This window comes from Trichomycterus rosablanca, chromosome 1 (assembly GCF_030014385.1).
Source record: "Trichomycterus rosablanca isolate fTriRos1 chromosome 1, fTriRos1.hap1, whole genome shotgun sequence".
NCBI lineage: Eukaryota > Metazoa > Chordata > Actinopteri > Siluriformes > Trichomycteridae > Trichomycterus > Trichomycterus rosablanca.
Window position 1 is genome coordinate 27,422,541 of NC_085988.1, and position 14,493 is coordinate 27,437,033.

The window sequence follows — 14,493 nt, forward strand, 5'->3', positions numbered from 1 at the left end:
GTACGATTTAAAAAAGCTGATGTACATGGAAGTTTTAGTGACACGTACTGAAGTGTCTCTCCACGTTCCTCTCAAGCATCGTAGCTGCGCATGCGTAGCTCGCACGACATAAAACTCGGACCAGATCAGAGCTCATATAAACATCAAACATTATTGTTTTTAAATGTTATATTCAGTATTTTGTCATTTTCAAATCTACATCAATGCAAGTGTTATTGATTCAAAAAGAGCAGCAACACAAATATAATATTTAGACGGAGCTCTATAGTTACTAGTGCTATTTTAGAACATGCCCTGCGGGCGACACACGTGGTCCCTGCGGGCGACCAGGTGCCCACGGGCACCGTGTTGGTGACCCCTGCTATAGATAAACAAAAAAGACAATTCAGTGTCTATGCCACAATTTGTATTACCATGTATTATTATTTTGATATTTTTACCACATTTCTCCCAATAGATTTGCTGTCAATTTGTACTTATACCTAGACATACAAAAAAGTAAATTTTCTTTATATTCACTCTTTAACCTTTACAGAAAACATCGGAAGTTGTTGGTACAAGGCTAGATGCAGAAAAGCATTTAAAAACACATCACACCTTAACAAAAGCAGAAAACCTCATTGCACAGACCCATCAGAACAATTTAAGACTAGAGAATCATTGGTCTACTCTGATGATATTACATTTTTGCTGCAACATGCACACAGTAAGGTCACAACTCTGCATCAATCCATGGACCTGACCTGACAACAGTTCAGGCTAGTTCAGGCTAATGGTTATGATGTAATGGTGTGGCAAATGTTTTCCGAGCACACATTGGGCTCCTTCGTACCTCCCGAGCATCATTTAAAAGCCACAGCATGAGTATTACTGCTGACCATGTACCTCATTTTAGGCCCCAATGTGCCCATCGTATAATGACTACTTTCAGCATGATATTGCACCATGTCACAAAGCACAAGACATCATAAACTGGTTGAGTGTATTTGAACTCTGTAGCATCCCCAGTTACCAGATCCGAATCTGTTAGTGCACTTTGGGATGTGGTAAAATGGGAGATAGGCAGCATGAATGTGCAGCTCACAAATCTGAGGTAGTTATATAATGCAGCCATGTTATCATAAACCAAACTATCAAATAAATGTTTTTTGTTTTGTTTTGCATTTTCCCCCAGTTTTACTCCCAATCTAGTCATATCCAATTACCTGATTGCATTACACTTCCTCTCTACTGATGTTGACCTCCCATCTGACTGAGGAGAGTCGTGACTAACACATGCCGACTGCATCTTTTCACCTGCACGAGGCGAGTTCATATGTGGATCAGCTTTGTGTACGGAGAGACAGACCCTGATCAAGGCATTATCCCCCGTCTATGTGCAGGCGTCAATTAGCCAGCAGAGGGTGTAGCCTCCCCCCCTTAAACAACAAAACAATCACTGTTCGTGTAGACGCTCAGCCTGTCGGTAGCAGAGAAGAGATTTAAACCAATGAGTTTTAACAAATGTCAAATCCATGCCACAAACAATTGATGGGATTGGGTAAAGCAGAAGCTATTAAACAATAGCCTATACTGCCTATGCACATCATTAAGCAGCTAACATTTCTTAAGGAGGATGCTCCCAAATTCTACTTTTAGGACTTCTGAGGACAGGTGACCATGACATTTTAAGGGATTCAAACTCACAGACAACTCACTAACAGATGAGTCAAGTGGAAGTCTTATAATGAGTAATTTGTATTAACAGTGCCCAGACCTGTGAAAAGTTACCATATATCATGACAATATTTTGTCCTTAATATTAGCTAATTCTGTTGACCTGTTAAGAAATTGTGACCTAGATAAAAATTTCAATTAACTTGTGTAATCATAATCATCCATCAAGGAGAAGTTAACCACTTTCTTGTGTCAAGGGGTAATTAGGTTTAAGCTGTGGGGGTTTGTATGTTTACCTGGGTACAGAACTCTCTCTCAAAGCCTGTTCAATATCCATGTCATCACTCTGAAAGTCCACGATTATGATGTTGAAGTTCTCATCTTTGGTCTCTCGGTGCAGGAGCTCCATGTCACTGATGAACTGCTGTACCCATCGAGCCTGGTTCTTCACTATATACATAAGATATACATAAGATATACATATACATATATACATAAGAGCACAGACCTAATCAAGGAATGGTGACGTGTACAAAGTAGAGGCATATGCAGGACGAAAAGAGATGGTCAGATGTAATCCAGGAAGCCATGCTTAGAAGCTGCAAAGCAAAAAGAAGCATTTGCTACTGACTTTTTTGTCCATGTGATCAGCAACAAGCTTGATGCAAGCATTATGGTGCCAGTATTAGAGGTTGGGCATTTTGTGACCCTAGGCTCAGCTTGATGTGAAGCTTGCTTAAACATGTTTGCAGCTTTTGGTGGTTTCTCACTCAATCTCACTCAATATAGGATATGAGTTTGGGTTTGCTCCCCAACCTTGACAAAGTGATTAGTGTTCAACAGGTTTTACACTGACACAAAGGTGTCACCAGTTGAAGTCTGAATTATAATCACTGCCATGGAATTAAAGACAGGCCACAACATGACATTATAGAACTATTTTTGGACCATAGTATAATTTATGTATTTGTATGTACATTTTTAACCAGCAGATTATGTCAAAAGAAATATACACTCATATCAGCCATAACATTAAAACCACCTCCTAGTTTCTACACTCACTGTCCATTTTATCAGCTCCACTTACCATAAAGAAGCACTTTGTAGTTCTACAATTACTGACTGTAGTCCATCTGTTTCTCTGCATGCTTTTTTTAGCCTGCTTTTACTCTGTTCTTCAGTGGTCAGGACCCCCCACAGGACCACCACAGAGCAGGTATTATTTAGGTGGTGGATCATTCTCAGCACTGCAGTGACACTGACATGGTGGTGGTGTGTTAGTGTGTATTGTGCTGGTATGAGTGGATCAGACACAGCAGCACTGCTGGAGTTTTTAAATACCGTGTCCACTAACTGTCCACTCTATTAGACACTCCTACCTGGTTGGTCCACCTTGTAGATGTAAAGTCAGAGACGATCGCTCATCTATTGCTGCTGTTTGAGTTGGTCATCTTTTAGACCTTCATCAGTGGTCACAGGACGCTGCCCACGGGGTGCTGCTGGCTGGATATTTTTGGTTGGTGGACTATTCTCAGTCCAGCAGTGACAATGAGGTGTTTAAAAACTCCAGCAGCGCTGCTGTGTCTGATCCACTCATACCAGCACAACACACACTAATACACCACCACCATGTCAGTGTCACTGCAGTGCTGAGAATCATCCACCACCCAAATAATACCTACACTGTAGTGGTCCTGTGGGGGTCCCGACTAGGGCTGGGCGATATGGATCAAAAATTATATCTCGATATTTTTTTCTGAATGGCGATATACGATATATATCTCGATATTTTTTTATTCCATAAGGTAATAACAAAAAGACACTTCTGAGACAAAGCTACATGTTCCAATTTTTTTACAGGCACTTTTATTAATATTCATGCTGGGGAAGTTTCACACAAGAATTATTTTTGCTTAAAAAAAAAAAAAAAAAAAGAGCTATTCTAAGAAAAAAAAAAATTGTTTTCTAAGGCATCTCCTGTTGTCTAACGCAGTGGTTCTCAAACTTTTTAGACCGAGTACCACCCATTATCAAATCGAAACTTCCGAGTACCACCTATGTTTCTCATCACAGAACCACATAAGGCTCACATTAATGAGGTGTGTGTATATATATATATATATATATATATATTGTAGCGTTTCTACTGCGTCAAAGACGAAATGGGATGGGAAATCAGCTCTTTCAGTGACCATGTGGACAAACATCCATTCACACACACACATAGACATTCATACCACATATACATAGCCACACAGTTAATAGCTGTACAGCCCAAAACCCAAAGCCATCTACTGCATTACTGAGCACAGCCAACCCCATTTTCAGTGCTGAATAACACGGTCACGGTGGATCTTGTAACCATAGCCGCAAGTCCTTCTGGGTAAAGCTCCGCCCCCTTCTCAGCCACAGCAGCGGTTCGCTACAATATACAGTATATACTGTATATTAGTGATGGGAATTATGGCTTCTTGACGAGAGCTGGATCTTTTGGCTCGGTTCCTTTCAAGGAGCCGTTCAAAAAGTGACTTCACGCTACTAGGTAAACTATAAGACACCCTCGATATTAACATCAAATCTGCATTAAATGTAGGCCTAATTCAAACATTAATTCAAACAAAAGGCAAAAACACTACAGGGAAGAGGCAGACTGTGGTTGCATTTCATTAAGTTTCAGAAAAATCCTCTCTTGTACAGAGATGTGACTGTGTTTGTTTCTGCTTTAAAACATAAGCACAATGAAATAATCAGATTTAACAAGTTCATAGTTTATTTCTTAATTATTTGTAATTATACTACTATCTCTCTCTCTCTCTCTCTCTCTGTGTGTGTGTGTGTGTGTGTGTGTGTGTGTCTCGCTCTCCGCAATACTGAAAGTGTTTCGGATTTGAATATCGACAATACACAGCCTTTATTACGATTTACGATGAATTCCCCTTTACTTATGGAAGCTGAATGGGTGGATTACAGCCGATAAGAATTGTGCAGAAATAAAAGACTCGGCTCCTTTCGTTCATTTCAAAGATCCGTTCAATAGAATCGGCATGTGAGTTAATGGGATGCGTCTGTTTAGCGGAGCAGCCAGGAACGAGATCAGTGAGCTTCAAACGCAGATCTGCTCTGATAAAAGCGAGAGATCTACTGATAACTTTACTGATAACTTTACTGATACCGTTTCGGAAATTTCCAGATGGAAACCGCGAACGTGAAGTATAGACGTAATGAAGTACAGTGTCTGCGTAGCCCCGAATATTTTAAATAACATATTAGTTTTAATACGATTTGTTTTAATTCAACTGATTTTATTAAAACAGAATTATAAGAATTTTTTTAGTAATTTACACATTTTGTTATTTTTTTATTTATTATTATTTGTTTTTTTTTCGGTGCATGTAATTACTTTTCCGAGATGATCTGGCGTACCACCTCGTGCTGCTTCACGTACCACCAGTGTTAAGTGTACTATAGGGCGCAGGGAGCGAGTGTGTAGGGAAGATGTTGGAATGACACGGTTTCCGGCTGAGCTTGTGTGACATTAAAAGTAAAACCCCGTTAAAGTAAACCCCTCGTTAACCCCCCACCCCCCCATGTTTGGACTTTATACATTATTTTATGTATATGTCGCCACAACATTAACATTTACATTAATATTTTCTTTTTACTGTATAGAACTCAGTTCTGTAATACAGGCAGAACTAATCGTTCATGTTACTGTGTAACTATTACAACATTTAATGCATTTTAATCAGCGTTCTTCTTCATGCACTTTATTATTATTTAACAGCTTTATTTGCTGTTTAATTGCTGTTTGCTCCTTGTTTACTGCAGAGTTAGTTCATGCAATTTAATAATGTTTGGTTGTTTATTGGCCGACAACAAGAAATACTATAATAGAAGATAAATAAATAAATGACGTGTCGGACGTCGGGCGATCGTCCAGTATAAACTAACACAACCACGTACAACATCCAGTACAGAAATCCCCATAATGTTTGTTTTTACAGATAGAGCAAATATATGCACATCACATATACAAACACAAGAGTCAGAACAACAGGAGACGCACCGCTACGTTATTATTACTTTCTCAACACTTAATGTGAAGTAAATACGTGCATGTCAGCGCGTGCATGCGCTTGTGTTGGTTTTTGAAACGAATAACGACTCGTTTTCTTGTTTTTTAACTTTGGGATTTGAAGTGAAAAAGGAATGAAGGTACACGGAGCTGGAACCTTTTATCTGGACTTGTTTTCGGCATTCTCTACAGAATACATTATTCTGCTGCTCATCTGACACTTTGAATTCGAACCATCTCCAAATAATTACAAAATTAGTCATTATTTTTCTTTTTAGTAAACAGCTCCTCTTCGATAGCTTCTGTCATATCTTTATCCGTCTCCATGCTACCGCTGCCTGCAGGAATTACTGGTGAAGCGGTGGGGAGGGGCGAGTTGTGTTCAGTGAGGGAGAGGGGCGGGGCAGGTGAACATGTGCAGAAACAAACTGGGAGAAGAGAAAGACGAACTGTCGGATCTAACTGGAACGCAACATTTATATCGATATATGCGATATTGTCTTATCTTATATCGCGTATGAAAATATATCGATATTTTTAAAATATCGATATATCGCCCAGCCCTAGTCCCGACCATTGAAGAACAGCATGAAAGGGGGCTAACAAAGCATGCAGAGAAACAGATAGACTACAGTCAGTAATTGTAGAACTACAAAGTGCTCCTATATGGTAAGTGGAGCTGATAAAATGGACAGTGAGTGTAGAAACAAGGAGGTGGTTTTAATGTCATGGCTGATCAGTGTATGTAATACATGTAATCTTAAATTTGTAAAAGTTATTATTGGCCAAAGAAATATGTGTTCCTATTACTCTTGTATAGTACTGTAATTTGTACTATAGTACAGTAATCTATATTACAGTTCCTTTACCAACAATACCAGCTCAACAACAATACCTCTATCATATCTATGTAATTACATCTGCACTACCTTTTGACACTAGAGCTGCCCCCCCCCCCCCATATTTCACCCAATCTATTTAATGCCAATTCCCTATTGCAACACTCTTGCCACTTCTACCACTTCTGTGCTAAAACTGAACTGTCAGTCATCAAATGTGTTTTTACACCTACCAGTGGCATATCTCACAGTGAACTGTACTGTTTACAAAGAGACATACTATAAACCCAGTGAATATGTCACCACTAGCGCAAACACCTCAACCAGAAAGCACTGTCTCCGTAGAACAAGAAGGTTCTGGATTCGATTCCTAGGTGGAGCAGTCTGGGTCCTTTCAGAATCAGGATTTATTGGCCAAGTATGCTCACACATACTGTACAAGGAATCTGACTTTGGTTACACGGATGCTCGCAGTGCACAAAAAATACAATAAAGACAGTCTTATCAAACACAACTCAATCTCTCTCTTACACACACATTCATACCTGTAAACATTTGCATGTGTAATTCCCATTGTGGGTTAAAAGGAGCAGTGTTTCTTTTGTGCAATATACAAAATATAGAAAAATATATAAATAGCAAATGAAAAGTGAATGTGAACGATCAGTGTATGCAATGTTGTCATTATATAAATTAAAAAGGTAATTTGTAAATGTACAAGTATTCCGAGGATTACCAGTTGTGTGCATTCAGTAGTGTTCAATTGTTCATTGTGTGTGTGTTAAGGTGCGAGTGTGTGTCCTGTGATGGACTGGTGCCCTGGTTAGGGTGTTCCTGTGTGCCGTGCGCCCACTAAGAGCTGGGATAGGCTCCACCACCCCCTGCGACCCTAATTAGGATAAGCTGCTTAGCAAGTAAGTGACAGCGAGTGAGTGAGTGGTTGCCCAGGATTATGATTTAAACTTAAAAGCTTGAGATCTCAGTGTTGGTGGGTGAATACATCAAACGGCTATTTAACTAAGTGCCCTGCTCTGTTGGCCTATTAGGTTTCCAGCAGTTGAAAAAAAGATACAAATTAAAAAACCTTCTTAGTGATTAGAACATGATCGGACATTAGACTCACCAGGCACCACAAAGTGCACCATGACATCTTTTCTCCACTGCAGCATTAGCGGCTGACAGAGCAGTGGTTTGGGGTAGACCGTTCCAGGCCTCGGGCTAGCATGTGTAGTATGTGCAACTGGCTGAGAGGATGCAGAGGGTGAGATGGAGACAGAAGAGGGTTCAGCAGTCACCCCATCTCTAGTCTCCAGGCTGTCCTCCATGCGGCCAGGGTGCAATAACAGGTAGATGTACTCAGACAGCCGTACCACGTTCCTCCCTCGCTCCATCAGCTCCAGCTCGATCAGGTAACGGTTCCCCCGCGCCGAGTCACGCCTCTTTTCCACATTTATGATTCGCAAGAGTGTGTAGATTCTGTAGGGAATAAAATATCATGCCTATTTATGCAGAGAATATTTGTATACAAATGTGATGCAATGTATGTTGGCATGGTAATCCATGCTTACACAGGCATTCACCCAAATATACACCCTTTCCTCACCCTCCATTTCGCTCATTCAGTTTCTCCATGTACTGAGCCAGCACGTCCACCACCTCACTCTCGGGCAGCTGCAGGTTTCCCGAGACGTTACACCTTAAATCATTCCAATCGGAACGCAGCGTCTCAAAGTCCATACTATTTACAGAAAACGTCCTTTGCCAGTTGATAGCCTCCTCCGCCCAGCCCGGCCGGGGTTCCACCTCCTCGTAGCTGTAATCTGATAGGTCGCCCTCCTCTTCGTCCTGCTCAGCTTCTGGTCCTGCTTGATGCAGCTGTGTCTCGGTGATCTCGGTGGTGCGGAGGTAGGATGTCACATGGGGAGGTTCGGTAGGGAGGGCATTCTTTGAGGAATTAAATGAGTGCTGCGTGGTACTAGCAGGTAAAGCTAGCTTGTTGCTTTTTTCTGTGTGACTCACAAGAGCTGCTCTGCTGGAAGCTTGGTGAGCTGCACTTTGTCTGCTAGAGTTCAAGTTTAGGTGGGATATTCTGTTTTCTCTGAGAGGGGGTCTAGCAAGGTGACGAGACACCCCAAGGACTTCTTTAACTTTGGGTTTAGAATTTAAGCTCATTAGCTTGGTGGTTTTTCCAGTATGATAGAGAAAAACACCAGGAAAGATCTCTCGAGGTTGATATGAAACTGAACTTTTCTTTCCTTTGGCTAAATGGGGTCGGGTGATGTAGATTTTATTGTTCTTCTTGTTTTTATGGTCCTTGTTGCTAATGCTATGGCTTTTTTTGTGGTTGTTTGTGGTATGACTGGCATGGGCAGAGTTAGTCAAGAGTTGTTTAGCTCTGTTGGTAAGAGATGCCAAGGATTTCTTAGGAAACAGCAAAGAAGATTTGCTCAGCTTCGGTGCATGGTCCTGTTTCTTTACCTGTTTCTGGATCCAAGACAAAGAGCGAGTGTGCACTACATTTTGAGAATCTGCTGCCTCCTGTATTTCCTCCTGTCCATCAGATCTCTCTGGCTCCACCTGCTTTCTCCGTACTTTAGCCGCTTGATCATCCTTGTGGAAAAAGTGTCTCTGTTCTTTTCTCAGAGCTTGTTTTTTTGGCGGCACCTCTTTCTCAGTTCTCATTGATACAGACCCTGTTTTGTTAGAAGGGGTGGAGGGGTGGCTCGCCTGGCTGGGGTGTGTGGTCCTCTTTGATGGTGGAGTGCCAACAAACTCAGCTTCATCCTCAGGATCAACACCTTCCTCCTCTTCAAGAAAATCTATAGAAGGACCAGAAGAGGCAGTGTTACCAATTCGGAAATTCAGACTGTCACTGGTGTGTTAAAGGGGAAATATTTTAACATTTTCTTAGACTGTATTATTGATACCAGTCAACTATTTAAAATGATCTTTTTTCATTATTTTATCACCTAGAATAAACAGTTCATTTTTGTAAATATACGAGGGATCTTCAAAAAGTTTCCACACTTTTATATTTTGGTTGGAAACGGTGAGGGCGGCAGGAGTAGTAATTGGTCGTGTCTGAGATACTGAGACTACGGATTTAGTGCCATCTAATTTCCACTCAAAGAAGCTTTAATGGGAAGAAGATCTTCAAGTGATGATTGGGTGATAGGAGACAATAACACCCATAGTCTGTTGGAAATGAAAACAGTGTTTTCATTGCTTTTATAGCGATCTGTAGTTATTTATTCTTTCTGTGCAGCCCGATAATAAATGGCCTGGTGGTTGGGGACCACTGCTGTGTGAGGTGGGGTCTCTAAAAATCAGCCTTGTTCATCCAGCACATCCCACAGCTGCTTGATTGGATTGAGTTTTGGGGACTGTAAAGACCAGGTGAACAACCTGAACTCTTTCTCATGTTCCTCAAACTATTAACAACTAAACAACGTTTGTAGTGTAGCAGGGCGCATTATCCTGCTAAAAGACGCCACTGGCATTAGGTAATACCATTGCCATAAAGGGGTGTACTTGGTCTGCAACAATGTTTAGGTAGATTGTATGTGTAAGTGCCATCTGCATGTATTCCAGAACCCAAGGATTGCCAGGAGAACATTGCTCAAAGCATCATACTACCTTCGCCAGCTTGTCTTTTTCCCATAGTGCATTTTAGTTCCATATCTTATCCCGGTAAGTGACGCACAAACACCAAGCCATCAACATAATGCAAAAGAAAATATGATTCATCAGCCCAGGCAAACCTCTTCCATTGTACCATGGTCTAGTTTGGATGCTTTTGTGCCCATTGTTGGAGCTTTCAGCAGGGAATAGGGACACTCTGATAGGTCTGCGGTTACGTAACCCAATATGCAGCAAGCTGTAATACACTGTGTGTTCTGACACCTTTCTATCATAGCCAGCATGAAATCTGTCAGTAATTTGTGCTATTGGCAAGATCCTTGCCACAGTCGCCCTCGGCTTGCTCAACAGGGGGTTTTGTATCTGTTGGTCCTGGATTTTGTAAAGTTGCTTTGAGACAATGTCTATTGTAAAAAGCTCTATATAAATAAAGTTCACTTGACTTGACTATTGTAACTCTTCTGTGGGATCAGAACATTTTCCTAAGGTAAAAATCACTTGTAACTTTCTTTCACTTAATTGAATTTTTTTTTCTAACCAGGGGCATTGGTTTATTTTTTTCACTGAATGTGTAAAAGCTCTAATAGGTAATCCCATCTACTTAGCATGCACAGCCTTTAACATCTCAGACAATCTCCAATCTAATGGACACTGCTAAATAAAACCCAATTGTCTCAATACAACATCTCATTCTTAAGCAAGCACACTCTGAGGAAACATGACTAGATGGGACTGACTGCTCTAGTGTGTATGGGTTATAACCAAGAACATTTTGGATACTGCATATTTAGATTTTAAACATAAAACACATTCCATTTATACACCTTTAACTGGTAGTCGTTCACAAACAGCTTCTAATTGTCCTTCCAGGCAATTTATATATCCCTAATGTGAATATAAAATCAGTCTGAGCCAGTTGATTTTTGGCTCCAGCCCATTATGCTTGTATCAATGTGCCATGCCCTAATGAAACGCCGTGAGTAAACACCACTTTAATAAAGCTGATTTTGTTTTTGGATCACTGAACTGAGTCAGCTACAATATAAATTTAAACCAAACACACACACACACACACTCCACACACCATCAGGGTTAGGGAAGAAGAATGGCCTGTCATCCTCCTCCTCATCCATTTTCATGTACTTGTAAAAGCCAAACCTGAAAAATGCAGAAATAAGGAACCATTACTATACAGCTTACCATTACTCATCAGATCTATGACCTGTGCATTCCACACACTGCTTAGTTTATTGTGTTTTTTAGTATGAAAGATGCCAATGATTGATTAATTGCATGTAATTTATTTATTTATTTTATTTTTTTAAAATATTTTGTTTATGCATTTTCTCCCCTTTTCCTCCCTTTTTTAGCACGTCCAATTGCCCGATTGCAGCATGCTTCCTCTCCACCAATGCCGATCCTTGCTCTGACTGAGGAGAACGAAGCTAACCCACGCCCCCTCCGACACGTGGGCTGCATGCCGTATGGATCTTATCACCTGCACTTTGACGAGTGCACTGCAGCTCAGCATTGTGTATGGAGAGACACACCCTGAGAGCACTCTATTCTCATCTCTGTGCAGGCACCATCAATCAGCCAGCAGAGGTCGTAATTGCACCAGTCATGAGAGAGAGAGAGACCCCATCCGGCTTAGTCCCGCCCATATATGAACAACAGGCCAATCGTTGTTCATGTGGCCGCAGGCAGAGCTGAGATTCGATACGATGTATTCGAGATCCCAGCTCTGGTTCCAGCAAGTGTTTTTACCGCTGCGCCACCTGAGCGGCCCATTTATTTGGTTTTTTTACACCACTTTATACACTTGATTTGCATGTAAAAAAAACATACATAAAATTTTTCTAACAGCTATTCTTTATGTTTATAATTTAGCTTTTTCACAATTCTTTTTTTTCTATTTATTTATGCAATTTCTCCCCTTTTCTCCCTATTTAGCGTAATCTATTTGTCTTCCACTGCTGTGGAAGGTATATTGCTGCTCACGTGCCCTCCGACGCGTGCGTGGTCCTAGCAGACCCCTTCTTTACGCCTGTGCTTTTGCACAGACGCCTCTATCTGTTAACACCTCCTTGCACAGTGTTTGTACGGCCACCCACTTAGTACAGTCATTTCTCCATCCAGCAGATACGGCGGCCACTTTGTGTCTGCTGCAGGCACTGTCAACTGTGCCCGCTAGAAGGCGCCCAGTAAACTGGTAGCAGAGCTGAGATTCAAACCGGGGTGTTCAAAATCTTGTCGCTGGTGTGCTAGCGGAATATCCCAACATTTACATTTTTGTGCATGGGAATCTTACTTCTCCAGATAAATAGGTGACTCTCGGTAGAAGCACTTGTTCTCTCGTTCCATGTGGGTAAGCCGGGTGAAGTCGTTAGGATAAACAAAGGATAAATAAACCTGATGAAAGAGACAAAAAGATAAGATAATTAATGCTTTAGTTAAGGGAAATGACTTGTTTCCTGAAACAAAAGTCTGACAATATTTTTTTCAAGAAACATATTCAGGGGTATTAAAATATAAAATAAGATTCAAATATATTACAAACTACAGACAACATAGGAACTCTGCTACATGGCTGTAGAGATCACTCTTATTCACAGAGGTATTCAGTTTCTTTGCTGTGGCACTCAAAATGTGGTCAGGTGCATCCTGTTTACTTTAATTATCATCAAGTGGTGTCTAGATTTCCTTTGGAGTCCTCCTTCTGCAATTTTATCCGGTCCGCTGCACCCAGACCACTTGCTGTGAGGCGACAGTGCTATAGCCACTCAGCCACTGTGCCGCCCCCGCCCCAGGGTAAATTTAGTCTTTTTAATTTTAAACAAAAAAGTCTGAGACATGACTTTAGGTTGAAACTCTTAAAATTTGACATGCTGTTAAATAGGCCAAAGTTAACTTTAGGTACAGAGTGGGCAGGGTAACGCTGAATGAAGAAGATCCAAAATTACCTTTCTGTTGTACAGGGTGTCCCTAAAGTCTGGACACATAGGAAATATCACTAACTATAACTAACTATATGTTTACTAAAATACACACACATACATATTGCATCACAAATAGTGGAAAACACGCTGAAGATGTTATTGATTAATATTCTAATGAAATAAAATGTTATTGAAAAATGTATTGAAAATGTGCATTTTGCCTATGTGTCCAGGCTTTAGGGACACCCTGTAGTAAGGTTAGCAGCACTTCCAAACCGTTTTGTAAAAAATGATGACATTATGTAAATGACTTAGTATTGATAGTGTGATTATGATTATATTTATAATTATGTTATTAATGATTAATGTTATTAATAATGTTATTATGATTACATTTAGATCTAGACCTAAATTCATGTTCTCATGTAAAAGCGGGCCTGTTTCTGGGTAAGTGCTGGAGCCACCATAATTCGGATCCCGCTAAAATGGTTACTAAAGATAAATATATGTTATACAGTCACTTCCAAATAGTAATGCAGCAGATTGTGTGGGTGTCGCAAAGCACCACGGATGTGGTGATCTGAACTCAAATCTTGCCTCTAGTCACTGTATGCAAGTCTGCATATTTTATTCAGGTAAAGCAGAAAAATAAACACCTTCAAAACATGCAAAAGGTGGATTTGGCTACTATAAATTGTGCCTAGTTGTGAGAGACTAGGTAAATGTGTAATTAATGATTGATGATTATTAATCTTATGTGGGTTTGTTTGTTTATTTATTAGGATTTTAACGTCATGTTTTACACTTTGGTTACATTTATGACAGGAACGGTAGTCACTCATTACACAAGGTTCATCGGTTCACAAGGTCATATCGAACACAGTCAATGGACAATTTAGAGTCTCCAATTCTCCTCACTTGCATGTCTTTGGACTGTGGGAAGAAACCGGAGCACCCAGAAGAAATCCATTAGACACGTTGAGAACATGCAAACTCCACACAGAAAGGACCCAGAGCCCCCCCCCCTCCCGGGGATCGAACCCAGGACTTTCTTGCTGTGAGGAGACAGTGCTACCCACTTACGTAGTCATATATGGGTATCTCTATTTTGCACCCAGTGTTACTGGATGGTGCTGGACCTGTTGTGGTTGTCAATATTAAACAAAAATACTTGCTATGGTGGTTGATGAATTACTTATTTATCAGGAACTAATTTGTATAATCTCTTATAAAGAATGATCTATGTTACCCAGTCATTAGTTTGGTAGTCCATTTCTCCTGCACTGCTAAGTATTGGCCAAATGAGGGCAGCACCGCTTAACACTCGTCAATAATAGCACCGATT

At 40.6% G+C, this 14,493-nt stretch overlaps 1 protein-coding gene across 1 annotated transcript in view; it reads right to left on the reverse strand.

The window, feature by feature from the left end:
• Positions 1–14,493, reverse strand: part of b4galnt4a (beta-1,4-N-acetyl-galactosaminyl transferase 4a) — a 277,540-nt gene that overhangs the window by 7,330 nt on the left and 255,717 nt on the right. The window contains exons 12-16 of the mRNA XM_062997332.1: positions 12,521–12,621; positions 11,294–11,367; positions 8,174–9,389; positions 7,694–8,046; positions 1,953–2,106 (exon numbers count right to left, since the gene is read on the reverse strand). Coding sequence (XP_062853402.1) covers positions 1,953–2,106; positions 7,694–8,046; positions 8,174–9,389; positions 11,294–11,367; positions 12,521–12,621 — 1,898 coding nt within the window. The remainder of the gene's footprint in view (positions 1–1,952; positions 2,107–7,693; positions 8,047–8,173; positions 9,390–11,293; positions 11,368–12,520; positions 12,622–14,493) is intronic.